The sequence below is a fragment of the Apteryx mantelli genome, chromosome 9 (genome assembly GCF_036417845.1).
Source record: "Apteryx mantelli isolate bAptMan1 chromosome 9, bAptMan1.hap1, whole genome shotgun sequence".
In the NCBI taxonomy this organism is placed as follows: domain Eukaryota; kingdom Metazoa; phylum Chordata; class Aves; order Apterygiformes; family Apterygidae; genus Apteryx; species Apteryx mantelli.
The window spans coordinates 21,970,191-21,995,799 of NC_089986.1; the positions used below are offsets into that span (position 1 = coordinate 21,970,191).

The following is a 25,609-nucleotide window of genomic DNA, read 5'->3' on the forward strand; positions in this document are numbered from 1 at the left end:
CTGCGAGCCCCGGCCTCGGCCGGCCGGCTCCAGGCAACGGCAAGCAGGCGATGCGGACCGCCACGAGGTGCGCGGCGCCAGGCACGACTCAGCTCCCGGCACACACCTCTAGGAAAAGCTGCTACACTCCGGGTTTTCCCACCCTGACTTCAGCAAAAGCTCCTTGTCAGCAAAGTTGGAAAGAACGCGTCCAGTAAACTCCCCTGATAATAACTGTCACAGAAACATGCAACCTTCTCTCACGTTTCACACAGATGCAATAAACAACACTCAAGCAAGCCTCAGCCTTACCTGCAAGTTGCAAAACACACTTGTCTTCACTTTAAATAAATTGCAACAGACAGTAAGAGTTGAAATACAAGTGGTTTTATTATTCTAAAGCTGCAAACTTCAAGCCTGAAGAGTCAAATTATCCAGTGTAGATTTTCCTTATATGAAATCTGTACAGCTATACTAGAAAGTAGTTTTCCCTCCTTTTCTTAGAGCACCTGAGACCCTCTCTTATTCTCAGAACTTTGCATAGCATTTCGAGCATATACTCTACAGCTTGCACTGAAGCTACTTGTTAAAGAACTTACCCAGAAGTTGACCATAAACTTAAAATGGTACAAATCACTACAGTTTTAACTCTTTCATTTCTAATTAAACCAAACAACTCAGCCTCCACCCACCTCTGACATTTAAACTGGGATATCATTAAAATTATTACAAAAGAATACAGTAAGAAAAAGAAACTTTTGAAGATGTTATTATGCTGCCTGTAGCAATTTCACTCATCAGGACAATGGAATTGCCACAGCCTCACCTTGCTAGCTGAAGAAGAATTGTCCAAAGTGAGACTTATTTTGTATATGGCAAAAGACAGATGCAAGGATATTTAAGTTAACATGGGCTGTTCCTTAAATTGGCAAATGACACTGCTCTATTTATACAGGTAGTCTCGCATTAAAAAAAACCTTTTTCCTGATATCATCTTGATATCACCTAGATGAAGCCAAACTCCTCTTTACTCCCTGCACAGAGTTCAACACCAAGTTGAGGGATCGAGCCTTTATGCTTCCTGGCAGTTCAAGTCTACCAGGCAACAATTGGTTAAATAAGAGACTGGTGTCCACGACAGCATTATAATGAACACTTCTGTTTATATAAGTTACTGCTTTGTAACTCAATACAATTATTTCCCATTTCCACTAGTGCTTCTCAGCGCCACTCCAGGCACCAGCTGAGCATAGCAGGCACACGCAGCCGTGCGGACTGCGCTGCTTTGCGAGAAAACACCCTCCGGGGCTGCCTGCCAGAGCCGTCGCCACACCGCACGGAAACCGGGGCCCTGCTGCCTCGCCTCGCTTCCCGCGCCATGCCCTGAGCCCCGCCGCCGACCCTCACCGACCCCAGCCTCCCACCGGCCCCTGTCGCTGCCGCCCCCGCCCGCATGGGACACAGCCACGGCCCCAGCGTCCCGCCCGCCCGGACCACGGCTCAGTCAGCGCGGCACCGGGAAGGGCCGCCCGCCGCGCCCCCTCCCCCCGACCGTTAGCCGCGCCCAGCCCCCCAACTCCCTCCCGCTCCCGGCCACCCAACCCCGCCACCCCCCGGCCCGCGGCCGTTAGCCGCGCCCAGCCCCCCAACCCCGCCGCTCCCCGGCCGTTAGCCGCGCCCAGCCCCCCAACCCCGCCGCCCCTCTGCCCGCGGCTGTTAGCCGCACCCAACCGCCAGCGCCTCGCTCCGCCGGAAGCTACGGCTGCGCGTCACGAGCCGGCTAGGGGCCTTCGGGCAAGCGGCTGATGTAACCCGGGTTTAGCTGCCCCGCGCTCTGCCCGCGCAGACAGCACACCTCCTCCGTCCTCCCTCGGCTCAGGCGCCACACAGCCCCGCTCCACCGGCACGTAACTGGTTTTCCCCCCGTCGTCACTTCTAGGAGACAGCGAAGCAGCGAAGGGAACCGCAGGAGGGGCAGGCGGCCTCAGGCAGTGCGGCGGGCAGCCCCGGGGGCCGGAGGCGGCGCGGCGGGGGCCTCGGCGCCGGGGCGGCTGCGCAGGCGCGTTGGCGGCGGGAGCCGGCGGTCGCCATGCCGACTGTCAGCGTGAAGCGCGACCTGCTCTTCGAGGCGCTGGGCCGGGCTTACAGTGAGTGCGGGGCGGCGGGGGGCGGGAGGGGGCGGCTGCCGTGCTCCGCCAGGCGCCGCGCGGAGGCCCCAGGAGCTCCGCTGCTGTCGCCGCCATCCGTCAGCCCCTTCCCCGAGGGGCCCCGGTTGCGCTGCGGGAGGCTCTGCCCCACGGCGCGAGCGGCCCGTGCGGGCGCTGCTGCCCCCGCCGCTCCGCCGGGCCACGGAGCCGCCGAGCGGTCACCTGCTGCCGCATGGCGGCGGGCAGGGAGCTGGGAGCGTCCTTCGGCCTCCCGCGTTCCTCAGGACCGCCGTCACTTGCCTGCATGAGCTCGCCCAGGTGCTCGGGAGCTGCCGTCGTCCGCTCACCCCGCTACTATACCGATTTGCTGATCGCTTATTCCTAATCCCAGCAAGTGTTCGTGGGACAGACTTAACCCTTGAGGAGAAGCGCAACATTTAATGCAAATGCACTGACATATGTAACAGGGGAATTCCACAGTCACTTAGTGTTCTTCAGAAGTTCATGGCATATACTGAACTAAGTGATATATTTGCCTTGGATTGTTTAACCTTTCCCCTGGCTAGATCCTGCTGGATTACAAATCACTAATAAAATAAGAACCATATATTTCCAAATTGCAGTTTCTACCTGGAGTTCTAGTTCTGCTTTAAGAATTAGCCCAGATCAAAAAGGAAAAAAGAAGAGGTTGGAGCAGGCGAAGCAAACAATTTAGGTTGTGTTTTCATTCTGTCATTCTTTCCAGTCTGTTTAGTAATGTGGCTTAGAAACTGTTTTTCCGACTGAAAGACCATTTTAGGGACATGCAGCATTTTATCTAGCATTTGGAGTGCGGTAGGTTCTTGAGACATATAGGTGCACAATACTGATTTTCAGACCAGGGTTGTGTTACTTACTGTGGGATTCCACATGTCATAAAGTGGTTCATTTAATCTCTATATGATAAGCTGATTGGTAAGTAAGGTACTGTCAACAGAAACTGTCAAACTGCTCACTCATGCTTTCATTAGCTGTTCAGCTAGAGTTCCTTTGACAAACCAGACTGAAGAGCTGGTAGTGGAGGTAGGCTCTGATGTTCAGAAGCTTTTGCTATAATTGTAAGAACAACATTTCAATAAATACAGTATATCTTAAAGAAACCGCTACTAAAATGCAAAAATCAGCAAAATTCTTGAAATGATTTTTCTTCTTTTTTCCAAAATGGCATTTGCTATCTCATTTGAGAACATTCAAAATAAGCATAAAGTTGCATTTTAAAAGTCTGAGGTCTGCTTATTAACCAAAATTCACTTTCTTTTTTGTCACAGCTGATGAAGAATTTGATGAGCTTTGTTTTGAGTTTGGTTTGGAGCTTGATGAGATTGTAAGTAACATTTTTGTGAGCTACACCTTTAAACTATTTTGTTAATTAGTACTTTTTTTCTGTTTTATTTTCTCACTGTCATACTGCTGCCAATGTTAAGATATTTCAAGTTAAAAAAACCAGTTTTTGCTCAATTTCAGACATCTGAGAAAGACATTATAAGTAAAGAACGAGGTGATGGAAAGGCGGAGGGGGCATCTGATACCGTTCTCTATAAAATTGATGTTCCTGCCAACCGTTATGATCTTCTTTGTCTTGAAGGACTGGTCCGAGGATTGCAGGTCTTTAAAGAAAGGTAATGTAGAGTTGTGAGATTTTTCTGTGATTTGTTGTTTGCTTAAATATGAATCCATTTTTGATCAATAAATAAGCTTGTTGCTTGCTTGGCTTTTGAGTATTTTCTGATGTACAGATCAGCTGTATCTGTCAAATGTCTATATGCTTCATGATTGTTTTTCTGGAGAGGCTCTATTATATAATTTTAAAAGACTAAACTAGATTTTTTTTTAATCTATTTTAAATTTTTTTCAACTGCTATTCCATTTGAGACTTATCCTCTGTAAAGAACTCCTGTAGAGGAACTTCCTTATGTTCTAGTAAATACCAATATAAATAATTCATTTCACTTTTCTGCTGTGACTTTATCTTCCTAAGTGCTTCTTTTCTATTTCCGTTATCTATTTACCATCTAGTCATCGTGTACTGGACTTCATAACATATTGTAGAAAACTTAAGTTTTAAAACAGTTAGCATAAATATAGTTTATGCCAAGAAATATTATTAAGAAAATTTTCTACATACAACTGTTGACATGTTTCTAGTTTCCTGCATTTTGGAAACTTTCAGTTATAGACTTATTTCCATTTTTATTCCAGGATAAATCTCCCTAGGTACAAAAAGATCATGCCAGCTAAGGGTGAAGGTCAGAGGCTGATTATCACTGAAGAGGTAAAAGTGTTTACTGTACCTTTGAAAATTTATTGAAAGTTTCTCAACCACCAAGTATGAACTATCAGTACCAATTTTATAAGAGCAGTGAGACTGGAAGTCTGGTTTGTAGAATAACAGCTAAAGAAATTTAATATTTTCTAGTCATTGTGATTTATTTTTATGGAAGAGGAAGGGGAGGAGCATTATACAAATTATTTTGGGTACACCTAGTAGCAGATCAAATCAGAGTTTCAGATGCTCACATTGTATTGGTCTTCTGAGCCAGCACACAGTATGCTGAAAACCTCCTTGCATTTACGAGACCTGGAGTGAATTTCTGTGAATTTTCCTTTCTATTACTGCTTTACAGAACAGGAGCTTATGCTTCAGTTTTAGTTTCATATATTCTGTGCACTTGAAATTTATAATGTGTTGCTGTTGTAAATTGCAGACTGCCCAAGTCCGTCCTCATGCTGTTGCTGCAGTCCTTCGTAACATAACCTTTACCAAAGAACGTTACGATAGTTTCATTGACCTTCAAGAAAAACTACACCAAAATATTTGCAGGTTAGTTCTTAAATTTGAAGTAGTATATGGTGTCTTTGTGTATAATTTGATCACTGTGGTAAAACCATGTTAAGACTGCTCTTCCTTGTTAGAAAGTGTTATTATGTTTATTCATGCTAAGGGGAATCCTTTATAGCAGCAGTCTTGACCCTTCTCACTTGCCATGCCTGTTTCTGCCTCCTTTCAATATATTTCAGTATAAATAGCTGTTACGACTCCTACAACAATTGAGAAAGAAGCCTTTTGCCACAGTCCCATTAGATTTCACTTTGACTATTATGTCTATTGTTAATATTTATATCTCATCACTAGCATGCAGAGTGGAAATAATTCTAAGCTTATCAAAACTGACATTATACTTTTTTAGTAAGTTCTGTGAATATATAGGAAATATAGAGCATCATGAGATAATCATCTCAAAGGAACTCCAAATCCTACTAGCATTATTACTAGTTATTATTATTTTGCCTCCTTTCTTTGTAGGAAAAGAGCGTTAGTAGCAATAGGTACCCATGACTTGGACACCGTCACTGGTCCATTTACCTTTACAGCTAAAGCACCTTCTGAAATTAAATTCAAGCCCTTGAATCAATCTCAAGAGTACACAGCTTCACAACTTATGGATCTGTATAGGGTAAGTGTGATTTTTCAAACTTGTTGCGCTGAATGCAGGAGGCTGCATTTCCAAGGCTTAACATCTTGTGTATCCTTGATACTAAGAGAAGATGTTGGTAATAAAACACAGTTATCTTCTGTGGTTTCAGCCAATGAACATTTCACATTTTGATTATTCATGAGAAATCCATGGTAATATTTAACTTCTGTTGTCCCTGAAAGACATACCGTGGTGTTTTGTGGCTAAACATAACTCTTAGAATAATAGTTTTGTTTTTAACCCACCAATTTATCAACACAAAGTTTGCTTTTCATGATACTCTTTATGACACTGTACAAGCGTTATGAATTTATCTACACTGCTAAAAAATTCAGTGTACAAAGCTGAAAAAATGATGTAAAATGATGGAGGAATGGTTAGGGGGATGGTTAAGCGAGAGAGGGCATGCTTTGATTGGGATGAGCAATCCCGTCTTCAGATTTTTTGATGTTGTTTTTAATTTGGTCAATTTACTTGCAGAAGATGTTTAGTTATGTACCCAACTACATATTAAGCAAGTGTAGCTGTGTACAAGGCTCAAGTTAAGTTAGGCACCATTCTTGGCCTAGCATCCCAATAAAACCAGGAAAAAAATCCATCAAGTCTAACTTCATGATGTTTACATAGACCTCTTTAAATATCAGCATTTGAAAATCATGCTATTATCACCATCATTACACTATGCAGCTCTGTTGGAACACACTTACTGGTCGTAAAGATAAAGAGATCCTTAAAGATCTCTGACTAAACTGATACAGTAGACGAGTGACAGTGCTAGGAAACAAGGGGTATCAGAGAGACTAGAATTAAACTGTGGTTTTTTGGTACAGTGGGTATCCATGTCATTGCAGCAGATATAAATTTTGCATCAAATTTAAGCACAAATGTGTCAGTGTTCAGCAATTCATAATTATAAGTATTGTAGTGCTAATTTCTATCACTTCTAAGGAAAGTTCCTGTGAACTAAGAATGTGTGTCTGTGGGTTTGGCAGTGTAATGTCTGCTGTGGTGAACACAGGCAGCATTTGGGCAGCATGGCTTATGCATCTGTGAGAGATTCCTTAAAGAAATAATTTTTAACATTTCTGAAGAAACCCCCAAATCCAGTTCTCTCATTTTAAAGTTTTGCTTCTGAGAGCAAAAAGCTTTTGCTAGTGAAGCACCTAGCTCTAAGCCACATCCTGCCCTCTAGCAAAATTCCATATCTCAACAGAGGGAAGTTCACACATGAGCTAATAGGACATTTAATTCATGCTTTGTTTCTCCAGACTGACAGCCATCTTCGACACTATTTGCACCTAATTGAAAATAAGCCACTTTATCCCATCATTTATGACAGCAATGGTGTTGTTCTGTCCATGCCACCAATCATCAATGGTAAGATTACTTATGACTATTGTAGTTTATATTGTTGCTTCTATTTAATGTGTGTGAGTCAGAGTGTCTAAGAGAAACATGGATGTGTAACATGGATTATTCCTTTTTTCTTAATTTCATACAGTTGTCTTTCCTTCCTTCAGTTTAAACAGCCAAATTTTTTGCTCCCCCAGGCTGCTAGCGTTCCTCTTTTCTCAGTCAAGAGAGTGTACAAGTCCCACTGCAAACCTCTGCATTTAGTTTCTCTTCTCCTTCCATGTCTTTGTGGTATAAGCTCAGGAAGGGTTCCTGGTGATAGGACCCTTTGTTAGAAAGGCATTTTATTTGCATAAAAGAGGAACAGTAGACATATTGTTCAGCAGTCATTTAGCTAAAAGAAGGGTGTAAGAATTGATTTTGTAAGCTGATAACTGTAACATTTTGCTTTGTACTTTATTTTAGATGGTCACAATACTGATCTTTTTACCGAGATCCTAAGCCTGGTGTATTTATTAGCAGTGTGAATCAGTTATTGTGAAACCTTTTGCAATTACGCAAGGAGTGAGTCCAGAAGTCTTTTGTGATTTAAAAAGAATAAACTGCTGTACATTTTTTTATTGGCACTATTTCTAAACATGGGCTTCTTCTGAATGCAAAAGCTCTTTATGGGTGATTTTTGAGAACCCTGATTACTGAGACCACTTAATCACATAGCAAGAACTACTCCCTTAACAAAGGTAGCTTCAGTATATCTTTATACTTAGGTCAAGAATCAATAACTTTTTCCATACAGTGACTAATAAAATCTGCAGCAATAATCTCTTTAGATATATTTCTCCTAGTTGTCCTTATCCAAATCTTAAATAGCAAACCCAAATCTTCTTAAGAGGCAGCTCACACCCTGTGACAGGGACTGATAAAAAACAACTGTTCGGAATTTGAAGGTGCTGTCAACCACTATGTCTGATCCTTCTTGGTTAGGCTCATTTCAGCTTCAGATTGTTCTATGTATAAATATTCTGTATGTTTACATTTTATCAATTAAGAAGGTTGAACTAAATTTCTTATTCCTGTGTCTATTTTAAAGAATAGTATTTGAGAGAAGCTTCCAGGTTAAATTTACTTTTTTAACAGATGATGAAATATAAACATCTGAAGTGGTATTTTGGATTATCTACAAGCACTGAAGTGTCAGGTTATATCTGCTTTGAAGTGAGTCCAGAAGAGCTGAGTACATTCCAGCTGCAGAGAGGTACAGCATAGCATCCTCGGGAAGGGAATACAAGATCCCTCACTGTTCAGATCCTCAGTGCACCTGATTTTCTCTCAAAGTAGTTGTAACCTAGTTTCTCAGATACAAAACTGAAACACAAAAGCTAAGCGACTTGCTCAGGGTCAAACAATGGAAGCAAGAATGCCCATGTGCATCTGTGTGTGTGCTTCCCATGCCTCCCATGGCAATTACTGAATGGTGCAATGGGAGAAGAGAAGGACCAAGGCTTCGTTTGGCACAATGCTGTATGATTCTAGGACCGTATGTCCACACTGCACGGTCGCTGGCAGTGCAGTTCGTTCAAGGTATGCACGGCACATCTATGACTAATAGGCAATATGAAGCAGATTTCTGTACAGCCACTCTAGATTGCCTGCCGTTACTAACAGAACTCCGCTTGTAGAGGGAACCAACTCCTGGAGGACTTTGCATCCAATTTGCAAGTGGGCTGCTTTCGATGATGTCCCTATGTGCATCTTCTACCTTGCTTACTCTAGCACAGAAACAGTTCTGAGTGCATCACTGGTATGCCAGAGTGCATACCTGTTGACTCAGGTACAGACACAAAGAAGATTCATACCTAAAAAGAGCCCTTCCTATGCACTAAATCAGTAGTGTAGACAAATTTACAGTATCTCAGGAGATAGCGTCAAGATATCTTGGTTCTTCACAAAAGTAGCTTTGGATATTCATCAGTTTAAATCACTTTTTTTAAACAATTTCATTCATTCCTAACCAAGGTTGCTTTTCTGTGCTTCCCTATCAAATGCAGATGTGACACTTGTTAAAGCCAGGAAAGATGAGATCCTCTGGAAGCGCAGCTGCAGAACCACTTTGTAACCAGCAGATGGCTGTTGCTTTGTCAGTTTGCTTTTCTCAGTTGGATACTGATAATACATGTAGATTTGTCTATCTTTAAATGTACAGGTATAACCACTTCACTCAGTCTGCTCTGCCTTACGCAGACAAAATGTACTACCATTCAGGCTCTTTCTACTCTTTTTGATTTACATATTTAAAAATAGAGAGCTGCTAATCTGGTAGGAATTGTGAACGTCAATGCAGTAGAAATAGTGGCTTTTAAGTGGAGAAGACAGTGATCTTGCTGAATCATAAATGGAGTCAATATCAGTGTCATTTCAAGAAAAGTAATAGCATTTCTTAACATGTTGCTGTCTTTACATGTTTTAGGAGAACATACAAAAATAAGCCTAAACACCAGAAATGTCTTTATTGAATGCACAGGCACAGATATTACAAAGGTAAATTAATCTTTCCTGCTTTTGATATGCTGTAATATCGTTGTTTTCTTTTGAGGAAATAGGACTTGAGTACAAAGGACTGCAATAGACAGGCAGTTACCTTAAGGAGCAGACTTCATTTTTTCAAAGAGCAAGATAAGTTGTGGGACTATTTGAAATTCCCTCAGCACAGTTCTAGGCTTGCTCTATAGAGAATGTGGTGTTTTCTGTGGGTTTTATTTTCATTGTGTCTTTATGTTGACATTAAGTATTCAGCTTATACAAGAAAGTAATGTAAATAAACTAGGAGGTTTTCTTGTTGTTGGACACTTTTCTAAATCTGAAAGGCTTCAAAAAAGGTAACATTTACTGAGACTTTATTTTGCCAGGACGCTTTTTGTAAAGATTCATTTCATCTCCTCTTTAAATTTAGGATGAGGGAAGGGAGAAGACACTTTTTCCACTTGGTTATCTTTTTCAAGCAGGGATACTCTGCAAATAAGTGTCAAACAGAAGTCTTTCCTATGCACGTTCTGTAACTCAAAGCTGAAGCATGAAAGCCTAGCAGTTATAATTGCCTGTTCTTGAATATACGTTGTGCAGTCATTGATAATTTCCCTGAAGTGTGTATCTTGACATTTAAGAACAAAAACCCTTTTAACTTACCCAGCTACACAGTGATATGTTAATGACTGATAAATAAGTTTGCATTTTGGGGAGTGGCTTCTAAGCAAACTAATGACTCAGCTTTTTGTCACTGCTTGCTTTAATAGTAAAAATGAAAATGATGATTTTCTATTTAAGTGAAGGAAATTATCCTCAAGCTACAAGAGCTGTTTTTGATGCCTTGTGGACATTGATCTGAATCTCATGATTGCATTGTTATCCTAACCCCTTAAAAAATAACTCTAAAAGAAAAGATTTTGCAAATGAAGTTAAATTGACAATATATTCTTAAACAATGCACAGTCCTTCACCCTGTACATTCTCATTTGAACTTCAGTGAAATGATTAATTAGACAAAAGGTTGGGAAGGTTCAATTCCAACGGGTAATAAAGACCCCTGCATATCTTGGGAACAGAGTTTAGCAAAAATGCACAAATGTTTTAGAGTCAAAGATTTCCAGTTTTCAAGTTTTTACATAAATGTCTTTGTAGCAGAAGCAAAACACTTCTTAAAATTCAAACTGTATTCTAGACTACCAGGATTTGGTTTCTGTTAAATTACTAAATAGAATAGAATGAACAGAGTCTGAGACAACAATTTTTTCCTCATTTTCTTCAGTTATGATATTTTGTCTAATTCAACACAAATAGCTGACAAATTTTAACGTGATTATTATTTTTATTTTTGTAGGCAAAAATTGTCCTTGATATTCTAGTCACAATGTTTAGTGAATATTGTGAGAAGCCATTCAGGTGAGTTTAAATCTTCAGTCAGAAACACATTATATTTTGTCCATGTTTTAAAAACATTTTCAGTTCTTTTCTTCTACCTCACAGTGTTGAAGCAGCAGAAGTAATTTATCCTAATGGGAAGACCCACATCTGTCCAGTAAGTATAGTGAGAGGATATCTAACTGTCTTTGGAAAAAGGATTTTATTTACACAAAGTTTGATTAGGGTGACATTGTCTACTTTTTCTCTACTATATAAGTAGTATATACAGTTTCTGAGGTACGGTATAAGAGCTTAGTTTGGGAATGTTTAGGTATTAGTGAGTCAGGGTCTTCTCTAGCCCCACAAAAGAAAACACAGTGCCCCATTTTCCACTATCTAGGAAACCCATCATGCAACTCCACAAATATCATAACTGTTAACCATTTATGATACAGCTAAAAATACAGTCTCACTGACATAGTCTGATATTCCAAAAAGAAGGCTAGGGTTTGAAATTGTAAGTGGTGACTGCTACTATGAACTTCTTCAGGAATAAGTAAAGATTGTAATCAAACATCATAATCTGTATCTAAAGCCTTTAAAAACTTACCTGTTCTAAATCAGGAGAAATGAATGCAGGGAGAGGTCCTTCAGGCTTAAACCAGTGGACAGCTGAAATCAGCCTCAGCATAACTTACTTATCAGATCTGGAAGTTTTAATGCCTTTCAGTTAAAATAGCCTTTTCATGCTGGATTTTTCAGTCTTTCAGTTTATAGACTCCTGCTATGTAAAGATCTGTTCAGACATTACATGAACTTCAAGTGCATGTTTGCCTGCATTCAGGGTTTCAGGTGGACCTCTTTGCAGTAACAGGGTCTTACTTTTTTGTTCTCCTAATAAGTATAAAGAAAGCAATCCCTCCTATTTTCTATAAGTGACTGAAGACAAATGGCGATCTGGCTGGATTCATAAAATCAGATATATCAAGCAAGTACAACCTGATTACAGGGAAAGTGACTTACTTTTACTGAGAGTTTCTCTAGTGGTGGTTCAGCTTTTTCTTTTAGTAATGTCTGCATTCACCAGTGCCCAAATGAATCCTAAAAAAAAAAAAATCCTTGTTAGCTTCCACTTCTCTAATCATGGGAGAAAAGACGTAGAATCCTGAAGAGACATGCAACAAAACAAAAATCCCTGTAATAACCAATGTAGTTTCCCTAGATAAAATAGAGCAAAAAAATCCCCAAAGCTTTAGACACTAAGGTTTTCAAGCATTTGTGTATCTGGAAGTTTGGAAACACCTTCTTTAAGTACCTACATACAAAATAATTTTCTTAAAAATGTTACAAGCTTCCTCAAGAAAATACTGGTAGAGGATTTATGTGTGAATATGGAGGGAGAAAGGAAAGTTTTCTTTCTTCCTGCTCCTACAAGTCATTTGATCTGTACTAGACCATTCACTGCTTTAGGACTTTGTCTTAGGATGAACTGGTGACTAGAAACTTTCAAAAACGCAGTTACTTATGTATATTTTATCAGAAATTTCAATAACAGGGATTTTGTGCTGCATTCAAACTTCTAGCTTACCTGAGAAGGGCTTTCACATCACATACTACAATGTTATTTTCAAGAATCCTGTTATCTTAAAATATTAGGTTTAGCTTAATGTACCACACTTGTCTTCTGTGGATGTCATTTTGGTATCATAATTAGAAGAAGCTAGATTAGCAAAATGTCAAAATTAAATTCTCTTAGGCAGAAATGGCAAGTGTTGTGTATTCTGTAAAGCTTTGCTTTTCTTTTTAGGAATTGGCTTACCGAAGAGAGAAGGTGAAACCTGAGTTCATTAACAAGAAAATAGGAATCAGGTGTGTTCTTGCAAATGAAAACAGTTTCTACTGATAGACATCAATCATGATAAAACTAACAGAAAACATTGATTATTGTATTGTTTTAAAGATGTTTACATTTTATGATTTTGTTTATGAAATTTCAGAGGTTAAGTTGGGTAATTGGATCAACTTTTTAAGACTTCTTCCCCTATTTTCAAGAAAGGTGAACGATTCTTTATAGCCTCCCACAATTCTTGCAAAGTAAAGGAAAAAAATGATTGTCATGATTCATCTGAGAGTTGGTTCTGATGGAATCCTAAGTCTATATGCACTCCATAAAGCACTTGGAGATCCTTCAGTATATAAGACAATGTAGCAGAAGCACTGATTACTTTAAAAAAAGCAGTTAATACAGTGTAAGATCTGTAAATTACTACTCTTTTGTTTTGTTTCAGTGAAACTCCATCAAACCTTGCAAAGCTGCTGACTAGGATGTGTTTGAAGTCACACGTCACAGGGAATGGGAACAATATAGAGATTGAAATCCCTCCTACCAGAGCGGACATTATCCATGCATGTGATATCGTAGAAGATGCAGCAATAGCTTATGGTTATAACAACATTCAGATGACTATTCCGAAAACATACACCATAGCTAATCAAGTAAGATTGCCCCTTCAAATAAACGCTCTGTTGTCAGTAAATGACTAGTGCATGCCAGAAGGGCTTTGGGGAAAACAGAACCTAGGAATTAAATATTTTGACATGCTTTGCCTTGAGAAGTATTTACCATGGATAGGATACAAAACAGATGCCCCACTGATTTGAATAAGTCCAAGATCAGTGGTTGCTGGTACTTGGGGAAAAAAAAAAAAACAGGGTTTAAGTAGGGAGCCCATATTAAATCTCTAATTGGGAGATTCATTTCCTTAGGCAAGCCTAAAGGCAGCTGGCTGACGCTTTCAAAAATGTTAAGCGCACAAGAATAGTACCTCCCTAGTGACTTTGCTGTAATGTAACAGGCAGAAACACCTCAGGAAAGAACAGAGAAATGTTTTTAGATGGAAGTTGAAAACTGGTTTCTGTTTCATTTTAGCTCCCTCTCAATAAGCTCACAGAACTTCTCAGACTGGACTTGGCAGCTGCTGGATTCACTGAAGCTCTCACTTTTGCCCTGGTATATTTTATTGATTTTATGTTTTTCTTAGTTGCATGTTGGAGCAGTGATGCAGCCGAAACTGTAGAGGATAGTCATGTATTGATGTACCAGTATTAGCTGATACTGTTTGGGCAGGTGATTGTTTGCTAGTGCTTTGGTATTACATTATCATATTTTGTGAGTTGTGGGTCAGAGGAATTAACTGACTGACTCTTAATTTGGCATGTAGTTCTAAGTGTAGAGGTGAAAATAGCTGAAGAAGTATGTTTTTTAGTTTAGCTTAATACTGGGAGTATGAAATTATAAAACAGCAAGTCTCTTTCTCAAGACTTTTTATCACCAGATGTAAAATTCATCATAGTTTGATAATCTGGAAAACAGACATCAAAATTTAGTAGTTCCTGGTGAATATTACTACAGTTTAGAGATGATGCTGTTTCTATTTGTTTCTTTTTCTGAATATTGTTACTTGCCCATGGTTCCTTGCATGAAATGTAAAGTCAATATGCAGTTATTCAGTCAGCAAAAGAGTTAATCTTAAGAATTCCTGTAAAAGGAATTCTTAATGTAATGCACACTAGTGGAACACAAATGCCTCCGTAAGTTTTGTGAGAGTTTTTTTTCCCCCATGGAAAAACAAGTAAAAAATATTACTCATTATTAACAGTGGTTGCAGGTATTATTCATATTATTTGTTACAGCACTGTGAATAGGCTTTACCAAGAACTAGGTCTCCGCAGCAGCATGTGCCAGTCCAACAGCTAGTATAATTTCTAATACAGAAATTTTGCAGCAGGATTGTGTTTTGATGAAATGTTTAGTAATGAATGCCATCTTTGTCACAGCCACTTGTTCTTATCCTTTTGCCATAGCTGTGAACTGGATCAGAGAACTTGATCTACCATTAAAAAAAAAAAGTTAAGTTCCTCCCCCTCCCAAAAGGGTACAATAGCTGTCAGTATGTGAATATTGGCATAGTCAGCTATTGAACATACACTATACATTCTAATATTTTTCTGTTTCAAGGTTTGATGAAAGCCTTTGCCTCAAAGTGCTATTTGTGGCCATCTTAGCATACATGGAGCCACCATCACATACATATTCTATTAAAACTTCTGTTAAGTTTCTCAATCTTTTTCTGAAATTAAAACATCATGATGATGATTACATCATCACAACAGAAGGACTTTTATGAACTGCAACACTAGCATTTTGTAAGGTCACACAACATGTCATGTTATCACATTACATAATTGTATTTCTGCCGTGGCATGATGACATCCACAGCCTGCTGCATCACTGTCACTTTATTAAAACACAGATGTGAGGCCTATGCCTGTGACCAGTATCATTTACGCTACAACATTCTGGAGCCCGGTGTTACATAACAAGCACTGTTCATGTATTTGCACACACAATCCGTTCTTTGGCTTGAGCCCCAAATTATCACCCTTACAGAATAACACTGTTTTCTGTGAGGAGCTCTGATTTAGCCAAAATGTGTTTAATTACATCATAGCAACATGTTGTAGTTTAGCTACACACCTGAAAATTGTTGAACACAATTTTCTCCTCCTAAGGTCAGCATTTATTTAAGATTTCTGTTCTATTCAAAAATCCACTTTTTCAGATGGTATCATATGCTCATTTTCCTCATATTTGGTCTATCAACACCCTTTTCAGAGTGCTGCCAGTGCAAAGAGAACACTTCTGGGAGACTGCAGTATACTAGCAAATCCTCAATTACATTCCTAGTCTGCTATCAGTTTCTTAATACATTAATGAAGCTATAAATTGTGGAAATCTGTAGTGTGGATCTTATTGGTAGCATCTGTTGCTGTATGTGCACAGACATTGGCTGAGCTTGATAAAGTGCATGCGTATTGCTTTACTGACCAACTTAAAAATACACCTTGAGAATAGGTTCCAAATTCCAGCTCAAAAAAATGACAACAATGAACTATGAGAATCTTATGCTGCCATGAAAATTGAAGGCTTAGCCATATGACCTGTTTTTCGTACGTGGTATTTTACTTTCTGCACGGAGACCCAAGGAATTGTTTTCTTTGTGAGAATGCTTGGGTACCATTCCTTTTATAAGTACTATTTTCAGAATAAAATACTTTAACCAATGCAAGTCAGGGGACAAAATATGAGCCTCTGTTTTTAAAACAGATGCCAGCAATCCACGACAAAAGCCTGAACAACCCTTTTTTTTTTTTTTTTAACTAGCATTATTTTACTTAGTGATTAACATTTGTAGATAAACCAGTTTGCCCACTTATTCTTAAGGCTGGGACTTAATTTATATTATGAGTGGGTGTTGCATATGAGAGAGCATATTATGGGGCCTCAGAGCCACTGCTACGCTTGCATTGTTCATTCTTGATATCAAGTTTCATCATTGGCTCACTGTCTATTTTAACTGCTTGACCTTGGTGGGTTTCTTGTCTCTTCCTCTCAGTGTTCTCAAGAAGATATTGCAGATAAACTTGGCATGGATATCTCTGCAACAAAAGCAGTACACATAGCAAACCCCAAAACTGCAGAATTTCAGGTGAGATGACTTAATTCAGGTCCAATTTTGAGAGAGTAATGGTGTCACAGATCCTGTATTTAAGGCAGAAAGGAACTAGCAGAAAATAAAATTTATAAAATATACAATGCTTTTTAATGAAGTAAAGAGGATGTGGATATTTATATGCCAGACTTGCTAGCACTCATTTGCTGTTACCCCTTCACTGAGTAATACCATATTCAGTGTGAAATACTATTAACTTATCAATGAAGTGAGGTACCATACAGATTATGACAGCATGTGGCAAGATCGAGCTGTCTTATTACAGAAAATTCCACCCAGATGATTGATCAACTCCTACATTTAGAAATGCTAGTTAGCATGAATGGAATTATTAGACCTGGCAATCTGCAATCTTTCTGAACTCTGCAAAGAATATGCTTTTTAAAAATTGTTAACCATTATTACTCTTTTTTTTCTGGAAATCTATATTGTTTTTCAAGTATTTTAATATCCATTTCTAAATCATTTTATATTTGCTAGGACAGAGAATGAGAGCTCAAACACAGTATCATCAGCAATTCTGAACTTAGGTTCTGCCTGTATCATTGATTTATATCAGGAGGTGTCAAGATAATATTTCAGATAGCATTTAATTTTTACAAAATATCATTTAATATTTACCTTTTGCATAAGCAGGATTATATTTTAACTGAACTTTTTTGCAATTCTTTGAGTATTGTTTGTTACCCTACTCTGCGCTGTAGCTCTGGCACCTGCAAAATGCTGTCTATTATTAAGCTTATATATGTGTTCAGACAGCACAGTATATGGTCTGTACAGAAAATGTACTTTTGGGGGGTTAATAATTCTAAAACAAAGATGCTCAAGCATAAGAGATTACTGCAATATTTGCACCTGACTACTTTTAAACTCTTGTTACAAATGAGCAAAACAAGAAATTAGGAAATGTAGTATTAGCTATATTGGAAGGTATTTCACTTGCAGCATCCGTGTTTGTCCTGCAGGTGGCACGGACAAGCCTCCTTCCTGGACTACTGAAAACTATTGCTGCTAATCGAAAGATGCCCTTGCCTTTGAAACTCTTTGAGATTTCTGACATTGTAGTAAAAGATGCCAATACAGGTAAGAGAAGGTTCTTCGGCATTCATAGGTTTTTAATTTCCATTTAAGAAGCAATGTTTCTAGAAGAGTTTTCTTGTTAAAATACCTCTTACATTGCTGATGCCCAATCCTTTGATTTTTTTCATCTTGCATCCCCTCAGGGAACCTAGTACAACTCCATGGGGTTGTACTTCGTTGTACACTCTCTGAGAGTGGAAATATGTGTTTACATGCTAAATGGTAATAGTAGATAAATTTGTATTTCTGAAAAAAATAAATCACCAAATAATAGATTCTCATTTTTTATTATGTGCATAGTGTGAGAGATAAAACATTGGCATAACAGACTAGATTTCAGAGTGTCTACAGATAAGATTCTGTTTTTAATGCTCTCTCAAAAATCCTAATGGATACCTTTGAAATATTTTTATACATCTAAAATATCCTCTAAAATCTGTCAAGAGCTTTTCAGCGTTCTTGAGCACAGGTAGAGAGAGCAAAGGTAGTCAGAGATCTTTACTTGCGTCCTCTCTTCCCTTAATATGCATGGATGAACTTACTTTTTGCACAGAATTGGCACAGCTTTAGTCCTTGGAATCCAAAGAAACCTTGGAGTATCCAAGGCCATAGAATCAATAGATAATAGCGCTTCTCAGAATCATATTAGGAATGAGACAAAATGTGGGTCCAGACACAAGGTTTTGCTAGAGCAAGATGGCAGGATTGAAAATAGGGCCACAGAAATGTTCACGGGTCATTTCTACAGTGCTGTTTTCAATCCTGCCATCCATGTAAACTCATCAAGGGAACAAATGTTGGGAGAAAGTTTCTGCTCAAATCAGTCATTGTCACAGCTGTAGGCCCAGACTCATTTCAGGAACTATTTGAGAAACTAGTTAATGCTAACATTGCGCAAGTTTGGGAAAAATGTTCCAAAAGAATGGAAAAACATGAAAGCAGATTGAGTATTTTACAGACACAGAAGGAATGACTGTGAGAACTGTAGGGTAGTTAGCTTGATATGAACCTCAGGTAAATTCATAGACAAAACCATTGGGTATATCTGCATTACTTACTGGTACAGCACAGAGAGGAAAGCAGGAGGGCTTGATTTGCTGTAATCAGCTATAGTTACAGGGTTTTATAGCTATACTGCATCTTTACCAGAAAAGCTGTTTATTCCAATTGCCAGGCATAGGTACACACTATGCAAGTGGAGGGAACCAACTAATGGAGGACTTTGCAAGATGTTACAGGTGGGCTGCTTTGGTTGGTATCCCTGTGTGTGACTGGTTCCACCACCAGAGAAGTCACTTGTGCATACTGCAAGGCTCCCAAGTATAAATGCAAGGCAAATTTGCACCAAAAAAGAACCTGATCTAAATCGCTTACGTAAAAGCACCAATATTGACTTGCTCTTGACTGAGAGCTCCTTTGCATTCTTATCAGGGCTGTAACTCATGAGAGAAACTCTCTGCTGGTAGTGTTTTCAAATGGCACAAACCTTGGTGACTAGTAAACACTAAAGACATGTTACTGTTACAATACTAGTGACTGGTTAAACTGCTGCAGTCTCAAAGATGAGCAATGCTGCCAAATAAAAAGCAGTATGTCTTGAGACTGGGAATGTCAGGTTATAGTTGCAGACTGATTTTATTATGGAGAGCTATAACTCAGAGAAAAAAATCAGGGGTCAGCATGATTACCTGCTTCAACATGAATCCCTTGTCCACCTTTCCATCACCTTAAAACAGGATTGCTTGGATTGGTTGTCAGTTCTCCAGAAGATAATTCTGGAGAACAAATGTGAAAAATTAGATGTGTACTGCAAATATTAGATAAAGACTGGATCAAATCCATCTGTAAAACTGTATAAGGAAGTAAAAATTTCCTTATCTTTCCACTTGATCCAACTGTGCTAAGAGAGCATGCCTGCCTTTGAATCATGCTGTAACCTTAACTGTTTTACATGAAACAGCCAAAGTAGCTAGTTCACTTTTCAAAAGCTTCAGTGAAAGTCTGTATTTCTTTCCCTGCATAGGCTAAAAGTTTTACATTATCTTTTTATCTGGAAAAATGTGTCAAAGTAAAATGAACTGTACACATGGATTTTTAAATATTAACAGAAAGTTTTCTAAAGACATTTACTGATTTGTTTCTTTTTATATGGCATATTAGTGGAAAAGGAGTGCATGGGTACAACTTTTGGGGAGGACCACTGCGTTACAACTCTGGATCAAGTTTTGCCTCTCAATGAAAAAGGCTGACACTACTTCAAGTTCAGCAGCAGAAATGGTTCTGTTGTTCTATTATCTGGTTTCAGATTTTAGTGGTTATGTTTAAGGTATTTGGGATCTGCAAAACAAAGGTTTATATAAGGCATAAACAAAAGGGCAAGTAAATTGCTTTGTTGATGAATTTAATTTGTATATTACTTTAAAAAAAAAAAAGCCTTGCCAAGCAAAATAAGCAGTTTTAGCAAAGCATGTAGACTTTTTTTTATTAAATACAGACAGTTTGGTGGTACAGCTCATTCCTTCTTGGGTATGGAGTTAGCTAGTATGGAAAAAAACTTGGTACAGATGGCAGAATAGCATTAGCATTCTTCAGGAGTGAGAGTGGGGCTATTTATCTTGGAATAAGGAGTGCATTTATTCTGGCTTCATAAAATTTGCAAGTTAAATAAATAATTTTATTTTGTGTGTGTGTTAACCGTAGCTCTTTTAAGCTTTCATTTTATGTGAATGGCCATTTAACAGTTTTATAAAGTCTGATTCTGTAGTGTACTTCATTTTGATGAGAATCATTGCAGCAGATGAAAGATAAGACTTCTGAGCCAGCAGCTTTGTATCCTGTCCTCTTGGGCAGCCCTCTCGTAGGCTGGGCATTTGCAGACTATGAACAATATCTGAAATTGTTTTTAATGGGGTATTTAGAATAACTAGTGTTTTTCCCAAATTTACTTCCAAAATTAAACTTGCCTAATAAATAGTTTGAAAGGGTGGAGAGAAAGAAATAACAGGTAATTCTTCAAACACTGAAGAATGTGGGGTTGTCCTCTCACATATGGAATGAGATTTCCTGTAGAAGGCTTATGTCATCAGACTGACTAATTTAATTTTATTATTTCATGATTTTGGCATGCAGAATTTCCAATTAATTTAAAAAGTATGGGTCAAAAGAGTACTGACTTTAACTGCATTTGAAATGGCATCTTGTAGTCATTCATGTGTGAATGAATCTAGCTCTTTTAAAAGCACTGTTTTTTAAAAAAATACCTTCTTACACAGAACTCATGCTTACCAAGGTGAACAGAACATTTTTCTCTCCAGACATATCTGGCAGAAAGGTTTGATGTACTAAATAAGCAAAACGCGTGCCAGATTTAATATAACTAAACAGAACCAAATCTGAACATAAATGTTTCTTCTCAGGGCAGGAGGAAATGTGGCAGTGAATATTTGTTTCATTTGTGTATTTGTGTGGTTAGCTTGTAACATTATACAGTCTCTTCTAGTAGCATAGTTACACTAGTTCAGCATATAAATCATCACCTTACACTACTAGTTCAAACAGAGAATCCCCCTTCTCTCCTTTACCACAACGAAAGAAATGAATCCATCAAAAAATCCCCTCTGACCAGTGACCTAGTAGAATCTGAGAGGCCTTCGGTAGTGTACCTTTAACCTAACTTATATAATTTGTGAGTATAGTCGATGCCATGTTTTGAAGCATTCTTCCAAAAAGTCTGTCTGCAAACTTTAATTATATGCAGAAAATAGTTTTGTGAGGCTGAGAGACAAGTTTAAAAGAACAGGTGCCTCCTTTCAGATCACCAAATCATTTTTCTGAAGCATCTCTAATTTGCTAGGGGGCAGCGTGCGACACCGCTTTATCTTCCATTGCGTTCTTTTGGCTCGCGTGTTCCTGTCCAGCTGCCCATCCTTTGGATTGTTTTACAGCAGCATCTCCAGGAAGTGCTTTGAAGTCTCAGAAATATATATGTATAATTTAGGTTGACATACTTGGCAGGCTCATTTAAAAAATGGAATTGTTTCATGGCATGACACAAGAGATCTCTTAAGTGAGTTATAAAGAACTGAAGCATTTCTAACATCTGCCAGCTTTTGCATACAGTTCCCTAATACTTTCTTCTTTCTTCCTGTGGTGTGTAGTGAATGAACTTCTTGTGTTTTAATATAATTCTGTAAAAGAATAAGTTTCATAACACATAGCTTTTTGGAATGCTTGAAAATGCATCCTTTCCTTTACCAAGGATTTTTACAGTTGGTTGGAAATCATGAAGTATAAAAATTGCTGTGTATGTTTCTTTCTGATTCTTTAGTCAAGAATAGTGATCTGAAGACACCACTGACTAAACAATAATAAAGTGAAATTCAGATAGTTGCCACAAATTCTGCTAGTGTAATGAATTACACACACACACAAAAAAAATAGAGCGTCTAGCCCAAAAACTTGCTCTCTTAAGGGCAAATAAAAACTTAGGGGAGGGAAAAGTGTCTTTTTCTTTTCAGTTTCCCAATACTACATGTGTACAGATTGGTCACCATTCATGACTGAGTGTTACTGATTGGTATCTTGGTGGAGCTGGCAACGAGAGGGACACAATGATGGGACTGAAAGGCCGGTGCGCTCAGAGAGAACAGAGATCAAATGTTGCTGTTATTGATATATTCTCTGTAGCCCTTTCTTTTCTGGCTTGCCATTTTAACATAAACTTCAGAATTGGATTCTCCATCATTATTTAAAACTGCAAATTACAGTAATAACAGTAAAGGCTCTTGAGTGACAAAATGCAGCATCCATTGCTCCAGCAGTAAGTTCAGCTTTCAGTACCTGTTGAGAAAACTTTTGTCTATATTGCCAAGTTGCTGCTTCAGAAATTTTGAATGACTTTTGGCTCACAAAGGCTGTGCTTTGATCTTTCGTGTAGGCTCTTGCTCCTGTATTTGTATTATTCTTTAATTCACGTATTTCTATCCACTTGGTAAATTTTTTCCTGTTGAGTTTTTGAGAGATTTTTTTGTCATTAAATGGTCAGTGGGACCAAAAAAGCAAGATGTAGATTTAATAAATGTCTAATTTCTTATGTGGTAGCTATTAATAGTTCAGGGAGCACCCAATGAGTGCCAGAGTTTCTGCTTGTATTTAGGCTTACTGTACATCAAGCACAAAGACTGGCGATGATGGGTCAGACTAAAGGCTTGTTTAGCCAATATCCTGTCTCTAGCACTAGTTAAAAGTAGTTGTCAGGGGAAAAGTATGAGAACAGATAAGTGTATATAATACTTTGAGTACTATCCATTCTGCAGTCACTTGTAGCTCAGGGACTTCCTGACTCAGAAGGGTTTTTTTGGCTTTAGTAGCATGTAATAGATTTCTCTCCTATGAGCTTCCAGTGTCTCCTCAGACCCTTGTAAACTGTTAGCATCCGCAAAATCCTGGGGGGGAGGAGTTTCACTGCTTAACTATATGTTGCCTGAAGAACCCTCTCCTTTTCTTGTTTTGAACTTCACTCCTACTGGTTTTGATGTCCTCTAATTCTTGTATTGAATGCAGCAGGGAACAATTGATCCCCATAGAAAAAAACTGTGTCCTGAGATCAGAGGTACCTAGTTCTGACGCTTGTGTTCAGAGCTATGTGGAAATACACTTCAGAGAGTAGGTGCAGATATAACACCTGTGGATTCACTAACTATATGGGAATTTTTAACCACACTTTCTCTGGGGCCTGTTCAGTGCAGCACCTTTTTTTCTGGGAACGCTGAGTCCTACTGAGATGTTTCAGGACCAGAGGCCTTGACAAATGCCTTCTGTGTCCACAGTCTGACTGTATGAAGAACATAATTAACCCTGGGATATGCTGGTTTTCCTGTGCATTTCTTTTAGGTAACTTCCTGGAAGAAATATGAAAGCCCTACAGATGCAACCTTATGTCTCATGGTGCAGCCCTATCTTAACTTGAAGACCAGATAAAGTTCTTTTTACTCTTTCATGTTTTATTCCTTCACTGCTGAAGAAGTTCTTATTCCCTCTTTCCCCTCAAACATTATAGGTATTTAGAGATCTGAAGGATTTCCATTCTGATCAAATTTTTAAAGGAAAGGTGATTGCTGTCAGCAAATACATTTCTTCCCTATATCTAACCACCATCAGGTGGAAGAGGAGATGAGAATGCCCATCTAGATATTCCAACTAATAGTCCAACTACATTCCTACTAGACCAACTAGTAGACTATAGATGCCGTAGGACTCTAGGAAAGGAAGAAATCTATGCATCTTACATCATACTGTGCCCAATCTGGCTGTAGCTTGTTAGGCTGTGTGTCTATATTACAAAGCAGTGCAGTACAAAAGGAGAAGATAGTTCACGCTGATGACTTGAAGTCCACATTATATGCATTTAAGCTCTACTTTGGACTAGCTCTAGTCAGATCATATGTGCTGAAAGCCCTTTAGTGGTTGAAGCTAGTTATGTGCCCATCTGGAACACCACTTCTGATTTAATTGCAACTGAAGGGAATCCAGTTTATACGCTCTAGGATTGCTTTACAATGTGAATGGAAGCATGGTAAGTGTGGATAATCAGGATATTTGCTTCAGAAATGCAGTTCTGGTTCAAAATGAAATGTGATGCACCTTTATACTGAATATGCTTTAAAAGCATATGAATTTCTAGAGGAAGACTGTCACAGAGAGAGCGCCTTCCCTGCTTTCAACAGAATTTACCCTTTGTATAAGTCAGCCTTGCTGAATACATATTTGCAGCTGAACCTTGAGAAAGGAAAAACCTGGAGGCAACAAATGAGTTTACTATGTTCATCAGTATTTTGAATTTCACTGCAACTGAATTGGCAGCTTTGTGACAATAGGTTTGTTATTCCGTTCCTAGATTATTCCTCTAAAAAAAGGAGAAAGGTTGGAATCTGCAATGAGTAAAGCTTCTTAGTAGACCACATTAGTCCTAGACAGTGTGTGTGGCATTGGTGTAGCCTAAAGACATATTACTACAAGTTCATTTTTAAAGTATCTGTACAGTATAGAAAAAGGAAAATATATTTTGATGAAATGAGTAATGTAAGAAAACTTGAAAGGGAGAAGCTAGGTTTTTGAGTTAAGGCAAACATCATGCTTTTATAGCAACACATGAGGGAGGCAACTTATCTGAGTCTTTCACGGGCGCTAGATTCAACAGCCCTAGAGGGTATCCGCAAAATAAGTTCAGCAGAACCACAGCAATAGCAGCTGTCCTAAATATGACGCGCTTCTGTCACAGACCTGAGTTTGTGAAATGTAGCGCATTTTTCATAGTCACTTGGATTTGGGTATGTCCAAGATGATCGTGAAAAGTATCCGTTGTGATTTGGAAACCTGCACGAATTTAGATCTTTTCATAGATCACCATGCTAACATTAACAGCTATTTCAACAGCTAGTTGTTTTGTGTTGGTAAATGTTCTGGGACCAAGTTTTATAACAATTTAGTTTTTCCATCAGTGTCACAAGTTTTTTGATGCTTGCCAAGTATTTGCATTTTGGCTGGTCTGCTCTGAATTTCTCTAGCACTTAACTATATGCTTGGTATCTATCACTGTTTAGAAGATATTTGTATTTAACAACTCTGTTTCCTGCCCAAGGTATAGTATACTTTAAATCCATATTTCTGACTGTGAAAGTCCAGTGAGTTAAAGAAATCCAGTTATTTCCTCAGATTATGATAGGTGTCACAGAGAGGGCATTTTGCATACTCATTTTTCCTTTGAGCATCAAGTGCCTCACTGTATCACAGAAGGAGACTGATGCAAAAGGCAAGGTTTAAAGTGTGATAAAATTTCCCAGAAAATATAAATTATGCTTCTTCTTCAGATGTAGGGGCAAGAAACTACCGGCATCTCTGTGCACTTTATTACAACAAGAGCCCAGGGTTTGAGATTATCCATGGTTTGCTGGACAGAGTCATGCAGCTTCTGGAAGTACCACCAAACCAAGAGAACGGATACATGATCAAGGCAACTGAAGGTAAGGAACACATAGCTGCAATGCACAGCAGAGGTTCCTCTGGA

The 25,609-nt window shown here is 38.8% G+C and overlaps 1 protein-coding gene across 2 annotated transcripts in view; it reads left to right on the forward strand.

Moving 5' to 3' along the window:
- Positions 1 to 2,038: 2,038 nt before the first annotated feature.
- FARSB (phenylalanyl-tRNA synthetase subunit beta) overlaps positions 2,039 to 25,609 on the forward strand; it is a 41,477-nt gene continuing 17,906 nt past the window's right edge. For both annotated transcript variants that reach the window (XM_067301925.1, XM_067301926.1), the window contains exons 1-16: positions 2,039 to 2,126; positions 3,434 to 3,489; positions 3,630 to 3,784; positions 4,365 to 4,437; positions 4,871 to 4,986; positions 5,470 to 5,620; positions 6,910 to 7,018; positions 9,462 to 9,532; positions 10,869 to 10,930; positions 11,015 to 11,066; positions 12,699 to 12,760; positions 13,180 to 13,387; positions 13,821 to 13,901; positions 16,348 to 16,440; positions 17,430 to 17,547; positions 25,413 to 25,565. In XM_067301925.1, coding sequence (XP_067158026.1) covers positions 2,069 to 2,126; positions 3,434 to 3,489; positions 3,630 to 3,784; positions 4,365 to 4,437; positions 4,871 to 4,986; positions 5,470 to 5,620; positions 6,910 to 7,018; positions 9,462 to 9,532; positions 10,869 to 10,930; positions 11,015 to 11,066; positions 12,699 to 12,760; positions 13,180 to 13,387; positions 13,821 to 13,901; positions 16,348 to 16,440; positions 17,430 to 17,547; positions 25,413 to 25,565 — 1,618 coding nt within the window. In that variant the 5' untranslated portion in view covers positions 2,039 to 2,068. The remainder of the gene's footprint in view (positions 2,127 to 3,433; positions 3,490 to 3,629; positions 3,785 to 4,364; positions 4,438 to 4,870; positions 4,987 to 5,469; positions 5,621 to 6,909; positions 7,019 to 9,461; positions 9,533 to 10,868; positions 10,931 to 11,014; positions 11,067 to 12,698; positions 12,761 to 13,179; positions 13,388 to 13,820; positions 13,902 to 16,347; positions 16,441 to 17,429; positions 17,548 to 25,412; positions 25,566 to 25,609) is intronic.